The 25,761-nt window shown below is 42.8% G+C and overlaps 1 protein-coding gene across 1 annotated transcript in view; it reads left to right on the top strand.

Moving 5' to 3' along the window:
* Window positions 1-15,566, top strand: part of LOC147901376 (uncharacterized) — a 49,922-nt gene extending 34,356 nt beyond the window's left edge. The window contains exon 4 of the mRNA XM_087375632.1: window positions 15,244-15,566. Within this exon, the coding sequence (XP_087231758.1) occupies window positions 15,244-15,483 (240 nt within the window). The 3' untranslated portion in view covers window positions 15,484-15,566. The remainder of the gene's footprint in view (window positions 1-15,243) is intronic.
* The last annotated feature ends 10,195 nt before the right edge of the window (window positions 15,567-25,761 follow it).

The following is a 25,761-nucleotide window of genomic DNA, read 5'->3' as shown; positions in this document are numbered from 1 at the left end:
ACAGATCACACTTGGAGACATCCCCTCCTTGTTTAGAGTTGGAGCCCGACCGACGGGGGTCACAGTAGCCCTGGTTAGACGCAGAGCTACGACCAGGAGACGTGCCAGGACCGCACCTGTGAGTGGCCGACAGCACTCTATTGCCGACTCCATGCCTCCACTGCCTCATCCATCCCGATATCTTGCTGTTGCTGGGGATGATGATGATATTGATGATGATGCTGAGATTGATATATAGTCGACCATCGACATGACTATGTTGTACTTAGGACTTAGTACTGCCATTTTGCATTTTTTGCATTTTTTGCATTTTGCATTTTGCATTGGTATGGACGCTCATTTAGTAGCTCCACTACCACAGCTCGTTGTATCAGGATTTTCACAGTCTCATAGACCCATCGGTCTTCCGAAGACTTTAATAAACTTTCTTTCTTTGTTTCTTTCTCTGGTGGGCTGCGAAGATGTCTCATATCTGCGTCTGTCGAGTTGTCTCGTGCTGCGGTGGGGGACGCAGTCTCCTCGCTCTCTGGACTCTCTGGGATATGTCTAGAGCAACCCCTCGACTCTGTCGGTCTTCCTTGAGGAAAGCTGTGATAGGTCGACCTCGATAGAGTGTACTCTGGGGGCTCTCTGTCACACATGTGCCCTTTGTGCCCCTCTCTCGGTGGTACTGTGCTGGCTGCTCATCCAGACTACTCTCATGTCGGGTAGCTCCTCTTTCTCCACTCCACTGTGTCCGGGGGCTGACTCAAATGTATAGAAGTTTGTGACATGCCGCTGTGCCCGGTCACCCTCTATGTCCTGTAGTGGTCTGACCATCGCCTGTTGCTCTCTAATCTGTCGTAGAAGCGTCTCTTTGTGTCGCCGCATCTCCATCAGATAAAGCTCGATACAGACCTGGTCATGGAAATGGATCAGTCGTGACAAAGGGCTGAAGCCACTCCCCTCTAGGTAGAGACAGTGGTAGCGTCCTCGAATCTCATAGTAGGCTGGGCAAACACAAAGAAAATGCTCCTCTGTCTCAACTGCCCCTAGCGTACATAGCGCGAGACCCGTTGCTTTGTAGGTATTCGCGTTGCTCTCCCTTTCTCGATCCTCAGCTGATGGGGCGAAACCCGCATTTGACCAATTGCAATCCTCAGTGCATGAGAGACTCCTCTATCCTCTATCCTCTATCCTCGAGAGAGATTAACGTTCGTGGGAGGCCTCGTGGCTTATGGGACTAAGTACAATAGATAGAATGGAAACAAATACAAGCCTTAGAAGGCTGAAGCAAAGGGCGCGCTAGGGCCCTTCTTGAGTGCTATGCTAAACTAAAATATAGCTATAGATCTCCGAAACTCGAAAAAAAACTCAACCAACATTGGAAATGAGAGTCCTACGCTAAATTAAAATAAAAACCTGGCACCATAGTAGCTCTCCGGTGGGCTGGAAAGAACAGTTGAATTTGCATTTGTCGAGCTATCTCACGCTGTGGCGGAGGGCGTGATCTCCAAGACCTTTGTGTCTGATGGGCTATGTCACAAGTGACTCCTCGTCTCAGGCAATCACCTCTGAGGAGGGTGGAGATAGGTCGGACCTCAATCGTGCGTGCCTTGGTCACTCTCCATCTGGTGTGTGGACTCTACGCCCCTTGCTCGGTGGTATCATGTCGACTCTCTCCTCAGATGCACAACACTCGTAGGTTAGTCAACTCCTCCTCCACCTCAATGTGTCCTAGAGCCGACCCAAAAGCATAGAAGTTTGTGACACGTCGTTGTGCTCGGTCTACCTCCACATCTTGTGATGCTGTGCCTGCCTGTTGCTGTCTGATCTATCGCAATAGGGTATCTCGGTGCCGTCTCATCTCAATTAGATAGAGTCCAATGCAGACATGGTCTTGGAAATGGATCAGTCGTGAGAGTGGGCCAAAGCCATGTCCTCTTGGAAGAGGCAGTGGTATTGTCCTTGGATCTAGTAGTAGGCTTGGAGACACATAAGAAATGCTCCTCTGTCTCAATCTCTCGCAATGCGCGTAACCTGCAGATTTGTTGCTCTCGGGTATACTTGCCACCCTACCTCCCTCAATCCCTAGCTGATGTGATGAGACCTGCATCTGTCCGATAGCAATCATCAATGTATGTGAGACTTCTCTATCCTCAAGATACTGGGGGTCCTCCAATACTCTCAAGAAGTGGTCGGGATAGAACTGGGCCTTGATTGGGAGATCTTGGGTCCCCCCTCCCCCCCGATGTATGTAATGGTATGATACGTTAATCTCATCTCAAGGGATTGACTCGGGTGGTGTATCCGGGAAGCCGATCCATCTGGACACCGTGACTGGCAAACCATGTGGATTGCTATTCCCTAGTCACATAATTGGCATATTCTGCTCTCTTTTGGCATATCTTTCCATCCTCCTATTTCAATCTGCAGCTGGTGTGATCGGGTGCGAAGTGAGGCCAAAGCTCTTCGCTTATGTATTGCCATAGGTGTGCAAATGTACTTCTGCGTGGCTGTTTCTCTTCCTGTATAAGTAGCCCAATATTTGGGGTTGATAAATGTACGGTAGTACTCAAACTTATCTCTGTTTTCAGCTGTTTGCCATTTCCTGTGTAGTGCATTCAGCAGGTCATGATGAAAGGCATCCTCATCTACCTCCTCTGGAGAGTAGTCCAAGTACCTCTCTACCTCCCATTTTTGGAACCATTTTTTTAAATCTAGTGCCCATCCAGATGCCAAAATCTTACCCTTATTCGTCTTTTGGGACTTTTGACTTTCTACCCATGCCCTCTTTGGCAGCCTTTCATTATTCATGCGCTTGACCTTTGTGATGTATCTGAGTACTCTCTTCAAGGCATGCAACTCTATGGGTATGCATCCTGTCTCTAGGAGTAGGAGAGAGTAGGGTGTGGTAGCCTTGATGCCAAGGTGTCTTCTAATGAAAGATTTCTGCATTTTTTCTACATCATTCCATTTCGATGATGGTATACTCCCCCCCCACACCTCTACCCCATAGAGCACTGTTTGTACCACATATGCCCCAAAAATCATGTTTCGTACTTGCCACCTTCTTGTGTTGGTATTGCTGCAGTCATTTTCAAATTGATAATACTTTCCCCATCCTGCATCAATTCTCCGTTGCACACAGCTGCTCCATTTGTTATTGGCTGGAATTTCAATGCCTAAGTATTTGAATGAGTGCACTGTATCAACAAGTTGACCCATATATGAGATTGAAGGGGGATTACTTGGCTGTATAGTCTTGACTATCATGAGTTTAGTTTTGGAAACATTCATAGCCAGCCCACTTTCCGAACAGAACATGCTGAGGATATCCATCATTTGTTGCATCTTACCCTCACTATTAGTGAAAACAACCACATCATCCGCATAAAGAAGCAAGTGAATCTCAAAATCTGCTAGGTAGAGGCTGGACAACCCTCTTTTACCTGCTTTTGTGCGTATCAGTTCCTCAAGTCTATCAATGCATAAACCAAACAGGGTGGGTGAGAGTGGGCATCCTTGTTTGACCCCCATATTGCTATAAAATTCTTGTGACATCCCATCCTTACATATTAATTGACATTTTACTTTCTCATAAAGTCTAAAGACAACAAACCTTATTTCCTGAGGCACTTCTATGCATTCCATTCTCTCCCATAGCACATCCCTAGGCACCGTATCGAATGCCTTCTTAAAATCAATGAAGCAACAAATTGGGTGGTCAATATCATCAAACCAAAGTAAAAGACAATACATTCATTTTTGGGGGACTACCTAAGGCAGAGTACCTCTTATTGACTCGAAATACATTCAGTTTAGAGAGACAACTCAAGGTTGAGAACCTTTTTTGACTCAACACAAACGCACAATATCATTGATCATCATCGACCACCTCGGAGAGGAATAGATCATGCAACATAGCAGATGAAGCTTCTTGCTCAAGTCCAATAGATATAGCACAAATATTCTTGAGCTTGTCCGGAGTCTCCTTGGCTAAAGTAGTGAGGTCAAGTTGATGAAGCAAGTTTGTTGACGAACCTCACATCAATAAGCGTCAATGCTTTGTCATGCTGCTCATCCCTAGCTGAAAGTCGTGCTGATGAGTCTTCACTATGAGGACAAGGCTCCATAGTATCAATAGGAGGCGTGTCCCATGCGTTCTTTCTCGCAAATGATGTTTCAACTCTTGGCAGAGTCACATCCCTCTCACGAAGAGCCTTAAATTGGCTTTCCAACGCAGAGCTCTCTATATTTATTGAATTCTATGGGTTGGAGGCACCACATCTTTCAAACTTGGATCTCCATGTTGAAGCTCGTAAGAGGTGAAGCATCGTAAGTGGAGCCCTTGTATTCCGTGCCCTTCTTCACATTGAACTTCTCCTGGATGTTGGAGGCCCAGCGGCGACCCTTCACGTACATGTCTTGATGGCCGAGTTGAGACCACCAACATTCGTGTTGCTGGCTGTGAATAAACTCATCCCAGGTGGATTGAACGAGAAAAGGAGGGAAGAGATGAAGGAAAGCTGCAAAGGCAAAGTCAAAGTCAAAGTCGTGATTACCACAGAGGAAGCCGCGATTGCAGTAGTCGCTGAGGAGAATGGGTGTGGAGGTGAGGAAGCAAGTGGTGGCAACATCTCGATAATAGCCTCTTGACCTTCCATCCGAATGTCTCGTAGCCTTTGTCCCGAGCTTTAATGAACGAGCCTTCTCTTCACTCCTATGCCAGGCCTGCTTTGACACGTCAGGCTCATCCCACTGAGTTTCCCTTCTGTGTGGGTAAGAATTGAGACGAAGCTCAAGGTTGCGCCATAGTCTGGAGAGCTTGTTTGAGTAGCCATCCACGCAAACGGTGAATCGTGGTGCTGCTGTGAAGTTGACGAAATTGAGATCTGCCATAGTTGAGGTTGAAGAGCTGCAATGGTAGTTGTCAGGCTATGGAGAGGTAAGACTGACGTAAATAGCTGCAAGAATGAGAGACGGCTGGCCATAGAGGTAGTAGACAGGCTGGAAACAGAGGGAAGGTGAGGCAGAATTGAGGCAGTTGTGCAAAAACCCTAATCGGGTAGAAGCAGTTGAAAGGAGGCAGCTAGGGACGAATTAGGGTTAGGGAGACGATGACGAGTGGGCAGCTTGAGTGAGAGAGAGAGAGATAGGCTAGGGAGTGAAGAAATGGTAGACAAATGTAGAATCCATGAAGGCTTTCATTCATTCATCATCATCACTAAATGAGACAAGTGAAGTACAAGCCTTATAGGCTACACACACACACACTTGCACCAAGTGCATATGGGATAAGTCCCATAGTGACATGTGGCACTCACACATAATTCACACAATCACTAGTACTAGACACTAACACATCACATCAACACACTCTTTGGCTATGATATCTCCAACAGCCTTGGCTCCATGAACTAGCCCTGAGAAAAAGCTCCCAAGTATGTGTAGGACTGCACTATCTCCATTGCCTCTCCTTGGTAGGTGAAGGTGTAGCACATCTCGAGAGGTGTTGAAGATCATGACCTTAGTCTTCCCAAGGTTGACTGTCAATGTCTCTCTCTCTGTGAAACACCTCCAAGGCCCCCAAATGCCTTTGCAGTCCCTCTGTTGAGGATGATATAAGGACTATGTCATCTGCATAAAATTTGTATCGTCAAATCTGCCAGTAGTGATCTCTCACTTCCCAAGCGGCAATAAAGGATGTGATCTCATCAATGTAAACCCAAGAGAGAGGGCATTGGTGCTTCACACCAATGGTGCTCTCAGCCTAGTCTAATAGACCTCTCGGGGCATGAACTCTCCCTCTGACGGACTCCTATAATTTCATCATCCCCCAGATCAAGACCTTTGGGATTTGCATCTCCTGAAACCTCATGATCAAATGGGAGCGTGGGACAGTGTCAAAGGCCTTTTGGAAGTCTACAAAGTAAATGTAGACTTTATGGTGCCTTGATCTTGCCTCCTCAATGATGGCTCTCAAAGTGAAGATGTGATAAATGGTGGCGTGCTGTCCTTGGAAACCTTCCTGCCCTAGAGCCCATTGCCCCTATGCCTTTGTGTGATTGCTGATCTCCCTCTCCAGTAAGAGTACATCAGTTCTCAGTATCCATGGTGTTGGAAAGTAGAGGATATAATTACTCACTCCTTACACTCTCGATCACAGCTCAAACAACACTCAAAGAGAAGGGGAGAGAAAGATAGCAAAACTCAGACATATATTCATCCACAAAAGATACATCTTTGTCTATGGGATTTAAGCTTCGTCCGCTCATCTTTATGCACATGAACAAATGCATTAGAACCGAAAATCCATAAATGAGATATTGTTGGCTTCTTACCATAGTAAGCTTCATTTGGAGTCTTGTCATCAACAGCCTTGGTTCTTGGTTTTGTTGAGGATGTCAATGACAGTGTTAATGGCTTCACCCCAGTAAGCTTTCAAGAGGTTTCTCACTCGCAACATGGTCAAACCTATCTCTATGACGGTCCTGTGCTTCCTCTTAGTAACTCCGTTTTGTTGAGATGTGCGAGCTGTCTCTTGATCCCGTGCTTCTTGCAAAATTTATTGAACTCGATAGAAGTGAACTCTCCTCCTTTGTTTGTGCGGAATGCTTTGATTACCTCCCCATTCTCCTTCTCTACCTGGGTCTACCAATCTTTGAATTTCTCATAAGCCTGAGACTTCTTGGCCAGGCAGAACACCCATGTCATGTGACTGAAATCATCCACAAATAAAAGAGAATACCGCGAACCTGAGAATGAATTGAATTTGTTGACATTGGGCCGTAGATGTTGGAATGAACCAACTCGAGCGGCTTCTTGGCCCGTGACGAGGCCTCCTATGGAAACTTGTCCCTGTGTTGCTTGCAATCGGGGGAAGTTCATCCACCATCTTTGACTTTTGCATCTCGGCGAGAGTGCCACAATTGACGTGACCGAACAGCTCATGCCACAATTTGGATTTGCCATGGTCGTCGTGCACCAACAGAGCATTGAGCCGATATAGCCCATGCTCCTTGACTCCTTGATCCACCACCTTTCCATTTGCTGTGGAGTGACAATGACTTTGCCGTTGTCGAATAAGACCGACATATTCTACTTGTCCATCTGATTGACAGACAAGAGGTTCTTGCACAAGGTCGGTACATACAGTACACTGAAAATCAGCTCCTCGTTTCCTGTAGTCGTGATGAATGGAATACTACCAACACCCCTCACAGGGCATGTCCGGTTATCTCCACAGTGACTTTGGATTCGGGATGCGTACCTTCCATGGATTTGAACCACTCCTTGTTGGACATGTGTTCTCCACTGTCCACGTACCAGCCTTTCTTTCCTTCACTGATTGCATAGGCGGAGCAGTACTCAGTGATGATGAAGAGAACGCCGGTTGTGATGTTTGCCGATTCGGTGTTTGGCTCCTCCTTGGATTTGGACTCCTTTCGCTTGAGGTCTGCCTTCTTCTTGCGGCATTCTTTAGCAGAATGACCAGGCTTCTCATAGTAGAAGCACTTCATCTGCCTCTTTTTCTCTGCATCCTCGGTCTTGTTGTTGTTCTTGGAGTCTTTGAACTTACCCTTGCCGGATTTGTCCCTTGCCACGAGACCCTTCTCGTCTGATTGAGTAAATAGCTTTTCTCGAGCCTCCTCCTGCAATAGTAAAGGGCCAAGCTCTTCGAAGGTGAGAGGCTTGGACCTTTGTCTTGTAGTGACCGTAGTTACGAAACTCTTGAAACTGCAAGGTAGCTTGTGTAACGTCAGTAATGCTAGATGACTTGAATCTACCTTCTGACCAACTGTAGTGAGCTGGTTCCTTACCACCTTGACTTTTGTTAGATGGTCATGAACATTTTCCCCCTCTTTCATATCCAGATTGTACAATTGATGTTGAAGAAGCAAGATACGAGATGTGTTGTCTGTTTCATACATATCCTTCAAAATATCCCACGCCTCTATAGACGTCTCGACCATCTGAATGTGCGAAAGAACAGAGTGCCCCGTGGTCCCTATGATTAATGCTAGGGAGTGGGCATCTCTGTCTTCCCAATTTTCAAGCTCCTCTTCATGTATTGGAATGAGAATCTTCCCCTTCTTGTCCAACATATCTTCCGGCTTTGCCTCCACCCCTATTGTCAACTTCCACAACTTCCGAGCCACTAAATGACTCCGGATTTTCACCTTCCAGATTGGGTGGTTGGACCCATCTAGTTTCCCTGACTCTCCAAAGTTCCAGATGGTGAATGAGAGAAATCTGGAGGAGGAAGGAAGAGAAGGGGCTGAAGAGACAATAGTTGAATCCGTGTCCTCCATCCTTGCTGTAATAACGAACAGCAAACTGAAAAATGAATTTGCAGTAGAGAACTTGACCATGCAGCAAACCTAAGTGTTGATTGGAGTCGCTTTCTTGCTGAGGAACGCCGTTCTAGAGCTGGAAACCTTGCTTTGATACCATGTTGGAAAGTAGAGGATAGAATCACTCACTGTCACACTCCCGATCGTAGCTCAAACAACACTCAAAGAGAAGGGGAGAGAGAGATAACAAAAACCAGATATATATTCATCCACTGATGTGGGCAAACAAAAGCTCAATACAACTAGCCAAGAGATGCTGGACCAAATCCTGAGTGTACTCCTCTTTCTGCAAGGCAGGTCTGTGCAGGTGATGAGAAATGAAGGGGGAATGGGGGGCTTTTTATAGGAGGCCCTGGAACCCTCAAACTGGCCGACCTGGCGAGTCGGCTTCAGCCAACTGTACCGACCAGGTCAGGGCCCCTTTTGGGGCTGAATCTGGGCCGACCAGACCAGGTTGGTCTGGCCTATAAATAGGCCCCCTCTGTGGGCCTTTTGGGCTGCTGATGCCAGGCCCCCAACTGTACTGCATGCTGCTCTAGCCTCTCCTGTGTCTGCTGGCGCAATTCCATGCAGGGTACTGCCTCCTGAAAGTCAGGTACTCTCAGCCCCATCCCTCTATAGTCTCCTGCCCCCTTGTCCCCTCGAATCGGGGGCTCATAGGTGGGGCAGTGACATTTCTAACACATGGGTCCCCTGATTTGTCTATGGGCACAATGGTGGTAGTGCTCCAAGAGGATGGAAAGCCATATGAACTGCGTCATTGATCATCTGCGCCAAGATTGGAGCTAGGACCTCTTGCCTATGTGCGAACTGCTCTGTCCGTAGTCCCTCATGGTCTTGAGCTCTTCGGTTATGGATCTGGCGGAGTGCACCTATACATTTTGTGTAGCGAACTAATGGCATGTAGTGGGTCTGGGCATAGAGGACATGTCAGGTCGCATCTGGATGTCATAGAGTGAGCTTATGTAACTGTGCCAAACCCTTGGATCTGTGATGGGAATAGGCGGCTTCTCATCCGATAGAAGCCCCCATCCAATGGTGGGGTCCCCGGGGCCCTTGGGATGAACGGATCGTCTCCTCGATCTTGTGTGTGAGGAAAGCCCGCTTCTTATGACATGTCAGCCGTAGTGAAATCTGTTGTTCCTCATGTGTCATCAAATGGCCCAAAGCACTCACGTTGATGGGGGAAAAAAGGACATGAAGATGGAATACTGAAGAAACAGTTACAGACACCAAGAAAACACAATCCTCTATTCAAATAAGATACTCTTCAGCAGGGAGAACCACGTGTAACTATTCTTGGTAACTACTTGTAGCTGGAACTCCTGAAGGATCAGAAAACAACTCTGTGGGTGCCCAAGAAAAGAGCTTTGTACACCAGCCTAGAGCAGAGTATGCACGACACAAAGACTCCTGACTAGTTTCCACAACCACTGACAGGAAGCAAACACTCAGACGTTGTACAACGTAACCACGATTCACAACATCCATCGAGGAAAACTTCTTCAGATTGGAATACTCCCACGACAGCTTCAGAGAAAACATCTGGCTACACAAGGCTTCCGAATCCCACAACAACTATCAACGTAAGCGGAAAGCTTCCATGTTTATCCAGGAATTGGCCACGATCAAAATCACATCTGCTTTCTCCCAAGGAAATTAGCATGCGTCACGATGTTCAGGACGACCTTCTCCCCTCTCATAGGCCAGTACCCACTAGCCTTCGAGTCAGACACTCTTTGTGTGTCTATCAGAAAGAACAGCAACGTGCAGTCTTCTGAAGTCAATCATAATCCATCGGTCAGTGATTAGGGAGCATCCAGTTCCCAGAGGACGCACATCTTCTTAAAAAAAAAAGCTAATTCTCTGTTACTATTGACTCTCTTCTCTGTGTGCAGCCAACTTCCTGGAATCGACTTCTGCAACCACATTCCTTCAGAGTCCCTGCAAAAGAAACATATATTCTAGGTTGAAAATTTACATCCACCCATGGTCGTGTAGCTATCAAAGGAAAAAAGCACACTTCACAAGGTAGAACCACCTGGGTCAAATGGGAAAGAAGTCTCCTTTTTGGAATCATGAGTGTCATCATCATCATCCTGGACATCATGAGTACAATCATGAAATTCAGAATTTGTTGCTAGAATATCAGACGATATATCATCATCAATCTCAAGAATCATACTCAGTTTATCTTCTGCCTTGGCCTTACACACATTCCTATGTTTTGGAGTCCAATTCTCTCCACAAAGGTAGCATAAATTTTTCTTCTTCCTGTCCTCAATAATAGCTTGAGACAATTGCTTAACCACTCTATCCTTCTTGTCCGCCATTAGATCTCCTTAGAGCTGGACCAAGTTGAGGCATTTGCATCTCTAGACCTGAAAGGTTTGACATTACCCACATTTGCTACCATAAACAGTGGGATATCTTGGAATGGGAGTGGCTGCTATAGTAGGTAATACTTGCTTTGGAACCAATGGGAGGTTACCCTTGCTGGTAGGTCTACTGGCTATGTCCCCAATGCCCAATCCTTTCTCCTTCAAGCTATACTTAGGCTCGTAGAGTTCTGCCAATCTCATTGCCTCTTTAAGAGTGCTAGGATTGAGGGCTGTCACATTAGCTGCTATGCTGGGATGGAGTCCGTAGATAAATTTAAGAACCCTGCTTCTTTCATCAATACCATGGAAAAACAAGGATAATTTCCAAAATTTTTTAACATAGTTCCTTGCAGAGCCTTGCTGAGATAGATCATACCATTCACAAACAAGTTTATCTCTAGCAATAGAAGATCCGAATGTCTGAAACGGTTGCTCCTTAAGTTCCTCCCAAGAGTGAATAGTGATTCCCTCATGTTGAAAGTTTCTCCACCAGGAATAATTATAATCTTCCAAGTGTAGGACATCAAATCTTATCTTACTTTGATCACTTCTAGGATAGAGCAGAAAATAGTCATCCATTTTACTGAGCCATTCCTCCAATTTACTAGGGGTACAAGTATCACCCTTGAACTTAGATAGAACAATCTTATCCTTGACATTCTTGTCTTGAGTAGATCCCCTGGTTCAGCAACTTTAACAGACTGAATATATTGATAAAATGGCATGAATGACCTGAGATGAGCAGGTAAGGTCTTGTATTCTTTAAGCACTCTTGAGGACATTACTCCTTAGTGGATCCCTGCTCTTGTGAGCTGTTTCCCCATTAGAACGATAGGTCTTCCTTGCTGATGGCATGCATGAGGGTCTACAGATAGCTCAACCATGACATCCTTTTCAGAATCTGAGTCACCCTCTAGGGCCTGCTCCATAGGCTTCTTCCCGCTGACTCCTTCTGAGCTGGTCCAGCTTTTTGTTCATTGTAGCAAAGGCATTCTGCATCCTTCTACCCTTAGCTTTAATCTCCACAGTCATCTCCTTAAGGGCATGTAATATAGGATCCATATAACCAATATTATTTTGCTCCTGGCCTTGAGAAGCTGGTACAAATGAGGTGCTCTCAGTAGCTCCCTGCTTGCTACTGCCAGGGGCGTCACTATGGTCCATGCCATCATCCTGTACTCCTTCATTTGGGCTGATGCCCATCCCTATAGTTTCTGTTACAGCATCATTCTCAGAAATAGATTCCAGATCTCCCATCTGCAACTTCCTATTTTGACTTTCAGGCCTTCTTGCAGGCATCTTTACAACCTGAACCACTTTGATTGGAGACACTGGTTAAGCATTGGCATGTGTGTAGATCCATAGCTAGTGCAACAGGGCTGGGAAAGGAGTTGCTAGGCTAGGAGAAAATATCCTAGTTCAGCTTGGAGCTATTCAAGCTTCAGCTGTAATGAGTGACCACAAGTTTGCATCAAGAAATGAATTGAGTACATAGTACAGCAGAGCTCCCTTTTATAGGTGTGGGCCTGGCATCAATTACAAGTTTACTTATGGGATGGCCAGCTTATGATGCCACGTGACAACTTATGGCTCCCCTTACTAAAAGAACTATTTATTTACAGGCCATTAAAAGGCCCACCATTCTAAAAGCTAACTAAGTAAATTTACCCTTTGATACACCTCTCCTTGGGTACTTCTTCAGCTCGTCCACTCTCAATGCGAAGTTGACGCGAAGAAACTCGGAACTGCCCTATAGAGATCCTTAGTGAATGGGGGAGGTGAATCCGAGTATATCCAGGGATCAATAAAACCCTCGTCAGAGATACGTAGGTAGTCGTCTCTATAGAAGCCAAGCTTCACTAAGAGTTCACTCGATTCCAACCAGGTCCAGAATGTGTGTAGCTGCAAGAGATCCTTGCGTATGACCTGGTTAACCTTGTGATACCGAAGTGGGAGAAACGGCGCGTCAATGCTGTACTGAAATGATGGAAGTCTGTCCATGTGCAGCCCCAATCTCTCAAACCACCTGTTTGTGTGTGTGTGTACCAGCATCTTTGGTCACCCTCAGCTGCTAGGGCCATAGAGGAGGGCAATGCTTACCATGGCAGTCTGCAACGTCCTAAAATACAATCCCGTACCCCTAACACAATATAGGTACATGATGACTTGAAATGCTGCATCGAGCTGTAGACGGGGTGATCCAAACTCGGCATGGACAATCTGATGGGGAACAGATGGCTTACTGCGAATCATCCGTGACAAGATGAGCTCCAGGTCCGTGACAAGATGAGCACCTGGAGACGCTCTCTCCAGCCCACTCGAGATCTGGCCCCCAACAAGGGCTGCCATACGTCCCAGCTGGTCGGACCAAGGAGTCGAATAGAAGGGCCTTCGTCCAGGGATCCTGAAAGTGCGAGTGAAGCAATGCCTCGCCAACCTGGCTAAGGAAGCATACCCTCTGTCGGAGACGAGTGTGCATAGCCGGTCTCATCGTCGTAAAAATAGGACCAGAAAAGAGAACCCCGAGGTATGTATAGGATGAGACAATCTCAACCGGTGATCCATCAAAGGTAAACTGCTCTCCATGCATGGCTGCTCGGGAGGTATTGAAGATCATAACCTTGGTTTTACCAAGATTGACCCTCAAATCATGTGACTCACAAAAGGACTGGCCCCCAACAAGGGCTGCCATACATCCTAGCTAGTTGGACCAAGGAGTCGAATAGAAGGGCCTTGGTCCAAGGATCCTGAAAGTGCGAGTGAAGCAATGCCTCTCCAACCTGGCTAAGGAAGCATACCCTCTGTCGAGACGAGCGTGCATAGCCGGTCTTATCGTAAAAATAGGGCTAGAAAAGAGAACCCCGAGGTATGTATAGGATGAGAATCTCTCAACTGGTGATCCATCAAAGGTAAACTGCTCTCCATGCATGGCTGCTCGGGAGGTATTGAAGATCATAACCTTGGTTTTACCAAGATTGACCCTCAAATCATGTGACTCACAAAAGGACTGTAAGGCGTTTAAATGTCTCTGAAGGCCCTCTGCCAAGGAGGACAAAAGAACCACATCATCTACATATAGCAAGATTTGAATCATAGTTCCAGCGAGAGTATCCAACCCAGGTCTCAAGCTCATCTATTTAAAGACCAAACAGGGGTGGCGAAGGAGGACGCCCTTGTTTGACCCCAATGGTACTCATAATCTCATTTGTCCATCTAGTCCCTGTACTGGCCTTGCCTGAGACCCTCTCGTAAAGTTCCATGATAGCCCATATGATCTCCTGGTCATAGCCCAAATCTTGCAATCGTTGTCGAAGGCTTTGCAGAAATCCACAAAGCAGCAATTAACCCTTGCTTCCGTGCCCTGGCCTCCTCAATGATACATTTGAGTGTGAGTAGATGATCCATGGTCCTGTGGTCATGTCGCGGGACCAGGCCTGTCCCTCTGCTCTGAGCCCTTGCATCTCTGCAAACCTGCTAACCTCGTTATCAAGTACTCATGCATAGACCTTGGACATAATATGCCCAATCATGATGGTCCTGTAGTTCTCCGGGTTCATGGGATTCCTTGCCTTGTTGATAGGTGAGATGGTGTTCGGGTCTAAGTGCGTGGGAAGTCAAGGCAAAGAGCTTTGTTAGGATCGGGGCTAGGATATTAATTCCATATGCAATGAATTCAGTGCATAAACCCTCGTGATCTTTTACTCGGCCATTATGAAGCTTCTTCACTTCGTGCGTAACCCCCACCCTTAGTGAAAAGGGTGCAGGAGGTGGGACGAGGTGAGTGTGAGAGATGTCGTCTCTCTCTTATGTATAGTTTTGATCTTTCTTCATATTGAGAGTTATGTTATTGCCTCTCTCTCTCATTAATTGCTAGAGAAAGTTTCCCCTTTCTGTGTCATAGTTTAGGTTAGGTTGTGATTTTTCAATGAAAAATTAGAGTCGCATGGGAAGTAGTTTTTAGCTCAATTGGGGTTGTGTACCCCCGGTATTTATTTTTGAAGAAAGTCATGACAGCAAGCATCAAATCTTTGACAGGTGGCTATTGAAAGCTTGTGATAGTGATATAGTGAGTTAAAGCATGGCTGCTGCATGTTCTTGGCACAGTTTGGTAGTATTTAATAAGATATTTTCACGATTAGATCCTTATTGCTGAGCGTTCCCTCCCTATAGTTTTTGTGGCTGCTGCCACACCAGATTTGTCTCGAGGGCTTGGAAAGGAATCGACTGAGGTTGTAATCGACTGGTTCACATTCTGTAAATTTCTAAATCTGGATGGATGATGACATTAATGATATTAGTGGCTATCTCAGTTAGGATGTACTCACTGTAAGCTTTTGTGTATCTATTAGCTCTCTTCAAGCAACAAAATTTGACAATTGCTTGCATATTCATATACAGCAAAGGCTCGAGCAGTTGACCCTCTTATATTTTATTTCAGTGACTTTCAGATTTGAGATACGTTGCATTTACTTTCAGTTTTTTTCTGTATTTTTTATGGACTGAATGACTGAGTTGCTTATTTTCAGGGTATTATATATAGTGCTCTAGGGGAGACTGATACTGCTGAGCAGCAGTTCAAGCGTTTCCAAAAACTATGCCCTAAGGACTTTCCAAATCGAAAATATCTTGATAAACTCATGTCAAGTGCGAAGAGGGAGGGACGGAAAGTACATGACTTGAAGCAGAAAGCATCGGCAAGTGCCACCAAAGGCAAGGGCACAGAAAGTACTGAGCAATCAACAAGCGAGTCAGAACCAAAAATCTAGGCTAACAACAGGGGTATGAGCTTCAAAAGTAATTTCAGTTACATGATCAAGGTTGTCTTTTGCTTGCTTGCATGGTAGCAAGCTATGTTCCTTAACAATGGACATTTTTCCTCCCATAAATAAGTCTCCTGGCCCACAAAGAGATATATGGGCTGGATGGTGGCAAGGGTGTCAAAAAGGATCTCCAGATGCCTTTTGTTTTCCCCTTGATCATCCTTATGCTATTGATCATGAACGAAGCTGCTGGCCAATATGCCAATTTCCTCGTGAGAAATGCTACTACAACTTCGACTCAAAAGAGGGGTCTGGTTTCTGTGGTTGTTATGTTGTTTTGGCAATAAATCGTACTTTATTTTATTAAAGCTGTGATAAAAGCTCACAACAATAAATTTCAGTATAGTACAGCAGTATGAATGCAGGCTTTGAAATTTTCACCCTCTTTGTGCGAAGCTTGAACAATCTGTAGGATCGGGGGATACAAAGAATCTAAACAAAGCTGACTATTTAAACATGTTCTGTGTACAGTTGTCAGTTAATCTACCCAGCACTCTTCCTGGTAGGTTTCTGAAGCTGTCTGTTGATCATACAACAATTTATTCTATACTGCAGCAGCATGCATACATGATTTAAATTTTCACAGCAACTCATGGTAAGCTCGAACAACCCTTTAGGCTGGCTATAGTGGAAGAGTGTAATCTAAGCTGTTACAGATGCGGGGAAACTTTTTTTTCTCTCTTCTTGCGATGCTGTTCAAACGGGAGAAAATTCGAGGGTTTAGAAATGAGCTTCTCTCTATCACGGAGGTAATTTTGTGAATGACAAAATGGTAATTAATGTTGGCCGTTTGAATTAAGAGAACTGAAAGCTAGATTTGCATTACATGAACCAAGCCGTCGTGTATCTTTTGCACTTGGGCAAGGCACCTGCCCAATCAAAGAACAAATCCGCTGTCAAGTTCTAAACAAATTTCCCACCTCAAACACATTCTAAAATCCATTGGTTGAAGACTGAATAGCGTAGTTGTAGGTTAAAGGAATGATGAATTTTTAATAAGAGTTTTTCTTTTCAAAAGAAAAGTGAATAGTAAAAATATGTAAGGTACTCAACAGCCATTATAGCACATCGTCAAGTCCACGCAAGGCAAAAAGGTATCTTCGAATAAGAATCATTCTCCTAGATGAAAATAAAATTAATAAAAAAACGTAATTGTGAAATCAATTTTGTATTGAGCTTCTAGGGCCTTCAAAATCATCCAAGGTGGAATTATAGGAAAGGTGAACACAATGCCTAACATCACAAATGACTATTGAAACCAATGGGGAAAGGAAGCATGACTTTTTAATAGATTTGACAAAGATAGATGCAAAGTGCTAAAAGTTGAGAAAACGGCATGTATATGTATAACATATACATGTACATGTATATACATGTACGCTCTGTGTTTTGACTTTTTGTGGCTAAATAATAAACATCATGACATTCATCCTAAAAAGAAGAGATACACAAAGGTATTTGCTCATGGATAGATTTTCTTTTAGATTATCTTTACATCACAATAGGGGATTCTTTGTTTTAACAAATTATAGGAATCCCCAAGAACATCACGAGAGAGAGAGAGAGATTTTATTATTGTTTTTTGGTCTTTTTTGTTTCTTGATTTGTTAGCATTGCCCCGCTAGGGGTAGGCTATAGCAATGAGACGGCTTTGCGTCTAAAGTGAAGATGTCCATGTTGGTTTCCTTTTTTGCCACTGTCAGACTATTTTCGTCTTTTATCTTCCTATTTGAGCATCTGCAAAATCCAGAGTTCTTTTGCTTCGTTTTCGTGATTTGGGTCTTTTTCTTCCTCGTGACGGTCTGTAGTCTCTTCTTGAGAAGTGCCACTGTCCACGTGTTTTCCTAGTCGCCTCATTCTTAGCTTTCTGTTTCTTTAATTGGCTCATCGATTCTCTTTCCTGGAGCATAAATTCTAGTGCATTTCCATCAAGCAAGCAAGAAGCTAATAACAAAGCAAGAAGAGTAGCAAAACGAGGCCAGTGAGGAGATTGTCAAATCAACCGTCATCGTGGGTTTCAAAATTTCTTGCAATGCTTGCTATGCGTAACATGCGCTATATTGTGTGAGATTGTAATTGATCAAACTGGGCTTGCAAGCACTTGCAAGAAGGGGCTAGATATGCTCAACCTCTCTCATCAGCACTTTGTTCTTTTTTTGATCACTTGCAGCACACAATGATGTTTTCATTGAATTTTATCCGCTTGTGATCATCTGAGGCTATGTGTGATTAAGCTTTGTTGTGTTCGGCTTGTCAACGTAAGGTTGCAAACTTCAGGTCTACGGATTCGAATCCTTTTTGCTTTTCTGTTGGTGACGTGGTCATTTTGTTGGCGGTGGTGTTATCTCTCAGTTGTAGTTGGCAGATTCAAGTTCGGGGAAGCTTGGTAAAATTTTGCCCGCTCCCCCTCCTGTATTTTCTGTTAAAAGGTTAGAGTACACATTTCTTTGGAAAGGTCTCCTTTGTTGGCCTACTTTCACTGAGTCCCATCCTTTGTTTAAATGATTGATTGTGTCCCCTAACGCTTGTATTGGAATACAAACCTTTGCACTTTATGTCAAACTTTTGAATGCAACCAGCCTTTCCTCCTAGCATCTTTGAGTCCCCTCAAAAGAGGAAGTGCTCTGGGCACTTATGCATCATGATTTTAACTTATTCCTAAAACAAAAATCGTGGGCAATGCTTTTGGCACCCTGTGCCTCTTGTTTATTTTTGTTTAGTCAGCTTCTTTCTTTCTTCTTTCTTTCTTGTTATCTTTCTCTTTTGTTTAATTGACATATTTTAGAAAGCACTGAGTTTGCCGAAGGGACATCACGAGCCTTTGGAAAATAGTATAGCTACTTATTCTTGGGCACTGATGAATGATATAAGCATTGCTTTGCTCGCTAGGTATGTCTACTTTTTGTTTTTCAAAAGATGTTTTGTTAGCTCTCTTTTGTTTTCTCTTTCATTTTCATTGCAGTTTTTTGGACTTCAGGTGATAAAAAATCTGAATATGTATGATTGGATATATTCTAACATGTATGAATGTATGTGCGCGCGCGCGCACACACACACACACACACACACACACACACACACACACACAACCATTGAACTATACACACACACAAAATTAGCCCACCAATTACATAATCACTCACACGTACTTGCACGTCGTCTTTTAAACAGTGATATCCCTTTTTGTTGATACATCCCACATGTGGATTGGCTCACTTATGGCCCATGATAATAAAATGCACCCTTACTTTTATTGCATAAGATGGCTCTTAGTGGTTCATATATAATTCCCCAACCCTAAATGCTTTATTCATTATACTCAATTAAATTGCTTAATCTTGATATGTTAAGCTTTAATTTTGTAGAATGATTTTTGTTTTCCCACCCCTCGTTGTTACCCTCTTGTACCCAATCTGTTGTGTGTCTGTGTGTGTGCGTTTGGCTATATGAACCTCCTAAGGATTCTCCTTTTGTAATATAGAGATATTTCTGTTTTAACCCCTCTTTATATGAAATATAATAGGATGGTTACCTTGCCCTTAAATAAAATTTATTAATGCCTTTAACCACCTATATATGTTTAATATTATCCCCTTCTTTATATGTTTTATTTAATCCCCACTAAAAATAAAATAAAATCTTTAAATACTTTTGCTTTAATTGTGGGCTTTATCTTTAACTAATGTAGGCGTCCCCCCCCCCCCCCAAAATCTTTTTTACACTTGCTATACTAGATCATTAGACCCCACTCGCACTTATTACCCTTTCCCTTCTTATTGCTTTACACTAAACTGCTCCCACATAGAATTATTCCCAGAACTTATCTACCCCTGGGCCTACCCCTGGGCCAAGCTCTCAAGAAAGACAGAGCCCACAAACTCATCAAGGATGCAGCTGCATATCAACTAATTGTAGGCCATAATCTAACCTTATTTCCCCATCTTACTAGTCACTACTATTACCCACCGCCCAACTCTCCTCCACTATCTTTAACCTATTAACTATGGACAAAGGAAAAAAAAAAAGCAAGGACACGTGGCAGCTTGGAAGAGAAGAACTTGCCACGTGTCACAAAGAAGGATCTTTTGGATGGAGGTTGGGAGAGGGGAAGACAAGAGGCAGGCTTTGAGAGGGGAGGAGGTGGAAAGACAAGAGGCAACTTTGGGAGGAAGGAGGAGATAGAAGGTCAATGGAATGGAGGAGATGGAAGTTCACCTTTGGGAGGAAGGAGGAGATGGAAGGTCAATGGAATTAATTAAAGGAGGAGATGGAAGGTCAATGGAATTAATTAAAGAAGAGATGGAATTAAAGGAGATAAAGCCATGGGTTAAGACAGCCAAAATTTCAAAAGCCAATCCAAGTATGAGAGGTTAATTGATTAGCAATTTAAGACCATTCAAGGCATGTGCGAAAAGGAAGCTCTCTCTCTCTCTCTCTCCTGCGACAAGGCACAGGTTGCATACTAGTCCCTTATTATAACCAGAGACTACGTAGTTGCGCATAAGTGCTTCCCTCCTTGCTTTAAAGAGCCACCTTCAACTCTTTTTGCAGCCACTTCGCTCCTCCTTTACTCTTGGCTTGATCCTCTCTATAAGTTATTGGGACGATAGCTTGCTGTAATCCCTCACAACTGCTGCTCCTTATGTCCTTACGTCCTCACAACTGCCACTGTGCTGCCTTCTACAACTTCGTCTCATCTTGTCGAGTTTTGCCATGGTTTCTGCTTTCCTAGGCTCCGTATACAAGGTCCCGAACGGTCTCTCCACTCTCACAGGTCAATTTACACTACCATCTCTTGAATTTCACAGTTTGTTATTTATGCTGATAATTCACTTTCCGTGCGGATCGCCCTTATGGGAAAATTCGATCGTCAACTCATAGTGGAAAAGCTCTCTTTAACTAGCGGCTTCTCTTTGTTGTGTTGCTCGTGGCAAACCTGACACTTTGACGTCTTAACTCGATAGCTTATTGATGCACGATAACCCACCTTAGTGCCTCTTTAGTTTTCCTTCCGTATGCTTGTGATGTTTGTTATCTACAACTTTTGTTTCTATTTGTCTTAGCTTTCAGTACTGTTTGTCATAGAGGCCAACTTTGGTCTTCTTGTTTACTCATCTTTACGTCATGGCCCTTCCGCCTCTAAGTCTTGGCTTTTTGCCTCTCATCGAACGTCTTTGCTCTCTGTAAGCCTTATGAGTTTTTTATCTCCTGAGCGTTATGTCGCCAGAGGTCGTGATGTCGCCACCTTTTCCTTTATATTAGCTCATTTGTGAGCTTCGAAGTTTGCCACCTCAGCGCGCTGCCCTAGAATCTGCCTCTGGTCACTTCACAGTAGGTAGCTTATACCCTGTAAGCTCTATTGATGAGCTCTTGCACGGCTGGTAAGCTTGTGGTTCACCGCTTGGCTCTCATTCTTGTTGGTACTATCCTAGTATATCATGGCAATCTTTGGTGTAACTTGTTGGATCCTTCGGTTCCTTGCGTAACTCTTTTTATGCTCTCTTATTGATCCTCTCTTATACCATCTAAACAATGGTATAAGTGTCCCTTAGAAGGAATTTGACCTACCCTCCCACCATCACTCTGTCTTGCCAGACCCTTATATCACATCAAACCTTGGCTACATAGTATCAGAAAACTCCTTAAACTTTAATTTTGTGTTAATCTAATGGGAGTTTTTATATTAAATATGATGCATGTAGTAGCATTATGTTGATGTAGTGTAAGCTATAGCCAAATTTCATCAAAAGTACCAAATGAAAAGGTAGAGTTGAATCCAAAGTACAAGCATATTGATATCTAAAAATAGATACAAGTTACAACCAAGACTTGTCATCAAGAGTTTAATCAAAACCTTAGACTTAGACGTGGCAAAAAATCAGCTAGAGATAGCTAGACTAAAGGTTGTTACATAGACTTCTCCTCCTCATCGATGGATCCTTGAATGACCTCAGCTGGATAACATGGAGGATGTGGAATTGTCTTGTTTATAGATTATAGCCAAGGGAGGGCCCTAAAACAGGCCATTTGGCTTCCAAATTTGACCCTCCATCCAGTATTGCCCTGTTTATTCACCAATAAGAATCAAGAATTTTGCATGATTAATGTTAGATAAAGCTAGAAAACGTTTGCACTCAAGTTTATCTAAATTACTTGACTTACAAAAAATATAGAATTATATCTCAAGAAAAGTTTGTATTCAAGTTTATCTTAAGGTATTTGACTTACAAAAAATGTAGAATTTTGCCTCAAGAACTAGCCCAACTCCTTATGCAATACATGTGACGTATCATTATCTGAAACCAAAATTAGCCAAGGATGATTCTTAGATGATGTAGCTCATTATAAAACATTTTGGAAAGTTTTACCTTGCATGAAAAATGCAAAGTAAACTTACCTAGCACTTTTCAAAAAGTCATTAAAAACTTTGTAGTCATTCTCATCTAGCTGGTACTTGTCTGTTCTTACAATATATGTCAAATTTGCTAATGCAATAATTGTTTCGATGTCCACCATGTTTAAGTTTGTCAAATCATAAGTAAACATTTGTGCTCCTTTTGCCCTTCAATACCATCCAAGCTGAACTTCCAAACCTTGGGGCCTATCTGCTAAATCAAAGCCACACTTATAATCCACGTACCTCCCTCTGACTTTCTTCCTCATCTTTTGAACTCTTCCTAAGTACCATGTACCATGAGTTGCATCCATCTTCCTCGTGTTTGTAGCTTTGCCATTTCTTTTCATGTGTTGATTTCCTTGTCCTTTTGTGTCATCATGAAAGTATACAGCACAGTCACAACCTATGCCAAATAAATTTCCATTTGATGATTGTGCTTTTGCTTCATGGTTGAAGTAAACACCTTGCTTTACCCTTGTGAGTCTATCTTTTGACAAGGTTGGACATCCATTGAGTTGGCTCACCAATGTTGACTTGAAAATAAACTTTCCGTCCACCTCTACAATGGGGCTAATGTTTTTCTTAGGGGGCATGTTTCTTGTTTCCTTCAAAATGTCATCAATTTCATGTCTAATCTCACTAAGTGCAATAACCTCTTCACTTTCATTGCTATTCTCATCCATAGATTCTTCTTCACCACATGGCTCCACAAAGTCATCATTCTCATCAGCTTCTCCCATTTCAGCATCTAGCTTACACCATGTAGACCCTGCATCCAGCCAAGGTTGAAACCACCATTTCAAGTCTTCAGCCTTGCTAGGTTTCAAATCCAAAGACTCGCATAGTATATGAGCTTGTTGTAAGCCCTCCTTCAATGCATCAATCAATCATCTTTTCATCAGAAGAAACACTCTCATAGTCACCTAGATTTTCTTCAATCATCCCTTCTTGTTTATTCAAATGTTTCCATATATGCTCTTGCTTTTTATGAGCCCTAGAGAAAGTCAGACCATTTTGAGCACACTCATGCATGGCAATTTTATTCAAGCTACCAATGCTATGTAGAAGATCTCCAAGATCAAATGCTCTTTCTTGCCCAATCATGCCTCCAACTTTACTAAAATAGATTTCAGCAGCATCAAAACCGGTAAGATGTAGTGGACACTTCAGATTAGGATAAAAATCTCGAAACATCTTTATGAGCAATACAACAAAATGACAAGAAAGTATGCAGTCCGTATAAGCCTCCTTACTGATGAAATTTTTCTTCAAGGTGTAGGTTGGATGGTGATGAATCCATAGTCACCAAATTTTGAAAAAGAAGACTACCTTGGCTACAAGCACCACACGCTCCTTCAAGATCAAATATGGTGACAAGAAAATATCAATATAATCAGCAACAATCATCAAATAGGCCTCAGTCCCCTTCATACTTCTTTCTTTTTTTTGAAGTTTTCTCAAACATTTCTGTACTTGTCTACTTGCAATCCTTTGAGTTGCTCCCCAATTTTGTCGATCATTCCTTTGAATATCTCCATCTCGTAGCTTGTGCTCCTCAATTGAAAAAGAATTGTAAACAATAGATACATGATTTAGTGTGATCCAAACACATCCAATTGCTAGTTGTCGAGTAGGACTATCAAGTGGGCTTGTAAGTTTCTTTCCACAGTGTACAAAGTCTTGATCATGAAGGCCATACACATTTCCTCCTACAATTTTTGCTCTCATATTCCATCCACACCAATTGATAGCAAAAGGTTGTTCGCTTTTCTCCAAATAGTCTTCAAGCATCAACTTTCGTCTTCTACTATCTCCATCTGAAGCATGTCCAATTATGGGTCCAACTTTATCTTTCAAGTTTGCATTCCACATGGTCTCCAAAAGATTCCATTGGTTCCTTACAAAATCACTATCAAAACGATTGCATGTGCAATGCACAATCAAAGCCAACCGTGGAAGAAGATCATGAAGAGGATTAACAATCAAAAGTCTAGCATAATGACCTATGATATGATTTTGAAAGGCATCTATAATATTCGAGTATCCTTGTGAGCCTTCACCAACAACAATGGAGTCATTTGATGAGCATTGATGATATTCTCCTTTCTTTCCACAAAACCCAATAAGAGTGTCATCTTTTGCATTCCATCTACACAACACGATTATAGAGTTTAATAACTTCCTCATCTTTTTGAGAGATTTCCAAACATAGCAATTATAAATATCTTGATGATATAGATAAAAGTAGAATGCATAGAGAGCTAAAATTACCTTATTCGACTATGATAACTGGAACTATAGAAATGACTCCATATCTTTTTTTTGCATCCATATAGATCTTCCCAACAGCATCGAATATGTATTCGTGCTCACCACAAATAAATTCAATTTCTTTTCTTCCTTGCCTTCTGGTGGTAGACAAAGATGGACCTCCAAGGTTTATACTCAAGAACTCATGTAGTCTTGGACCACCCCATAGCTTAATAACTTCATATATGGTTTTTGTAGAGTCACTAAACCTGTGTTCTTGCTTTGACCGTAACATGTTCTGTGCCACTTCTTGAAAAAACTCCCACAAGGCTGATTTTCCACCAAACTTTCCTTGTCTATGAGCTTCAATTATGTTGTTACAAAAGCGTCGAATATCTTTCCTATTTATACATTCAAAACTTGATTCTTTCAAAGTTTTGACTCTGACTGACAGCATTACAATTTTTGATGTTGCCCACCACAGCCTTCTTTTTTCTTCATTCAAACTTTTCCTACACTCAAAAGTGGCATTTTTTAGCTCTTCAATTGTCAGGTAGTCTACCCGCCTTCCTTTGCCTCTTTTCTTGGTTCCTCTCTTCTGAACGGCAAGATTCTCCCTATATAATCTCATACGAAAATCAGAACAACCTGAAATTTTCGTACAGTGTTCACATGAGAACCTTTGAAATGGAACTCCAATGATTGATATACGAAGACAATTTATGTGCCTGAAGCATCCATCTATCTTGTATTCCATATTCCCATCATGTAAAGTGGCCTTTGTATATGGTTCACAAAACCATTCATGCCCCATCTTTTGATCCATCAAAAATGACTTAATATTAATTTCACAACCATTGACATGAACATTAGCTTGCCATAATCCCCAACATAACAAATTTATATTTGATGATGAAGATAAGAATGACTCAGTCAAGGAATCAGAAAGAGATTCTGTCTCACCACATTTTGGTTGCAACACTTTAAACTCCTTTGTTTGTACAAGGAACCTTCCCAACGATGTTTGTCGTGGATCTTTGTCAAAATGCTTCCTAGGTCGGTCAACAACCCTTGATAATACTGGACATGGCTCCATTGATTTCTTGCTGGAAGAAGTGATGTGAGCTTTTCATTTGATATGTTCTGATAAAATTGTTTGTAGATCTGAACCTCGAGGGCACAAAAACAACCATTTTCCATCATATCCACATGCCACTCTTACAGCATTTTTATCCTTGTAGTCATTGAAAGTTGCTTCAACTATCTCAAACTTTGCTCCTGCAACATACTCGATAATGAAAAATTTCAGAAGAATATTTTTTTGACCCATTTATGAAAATTTTAACGAAAGAAAGATTTTTATCATCTCTAAATGCTTCTAGTGGAGATTACCTTCATGAGAATTATTGAAAGTGTGCATTTCCTCAATAGCATCAAGAATTATTGTTGCATCATCAACATCGTCCTGAGCGTCCTTCATGCTATCTTTTTGAAGAGATGCTTCTTTAGTGATAAATCCTCGATTGGCAGCATATCTTTTTTGATGTTTCTGGCTTCCTAGAATATGGGTTCTTAGA

The sequence above is a fragment of the Dipteris shenzhenensis genome, chromosome 6, assembly GCF_047967505.1.
Source record: "Dipteris shenzhenensis isolate YYH24624 ecotype China chromosome 6, Dip_SZ_1.0, whole genome shotgun sequence".
Classification (NCBI taxonomy): Eukaryota; Viridiplantae; Streptophyta; class Polypodiopsida; order Gleicheniales; family Dipteridaceae; genus Dipteris; species Dipteris shenzhenensis.
The sequence above is the reverse complement of the archived record's forward strand: the minus strand, read 5'-3'. Positions and strand labels throughout refer to the sequence as shown.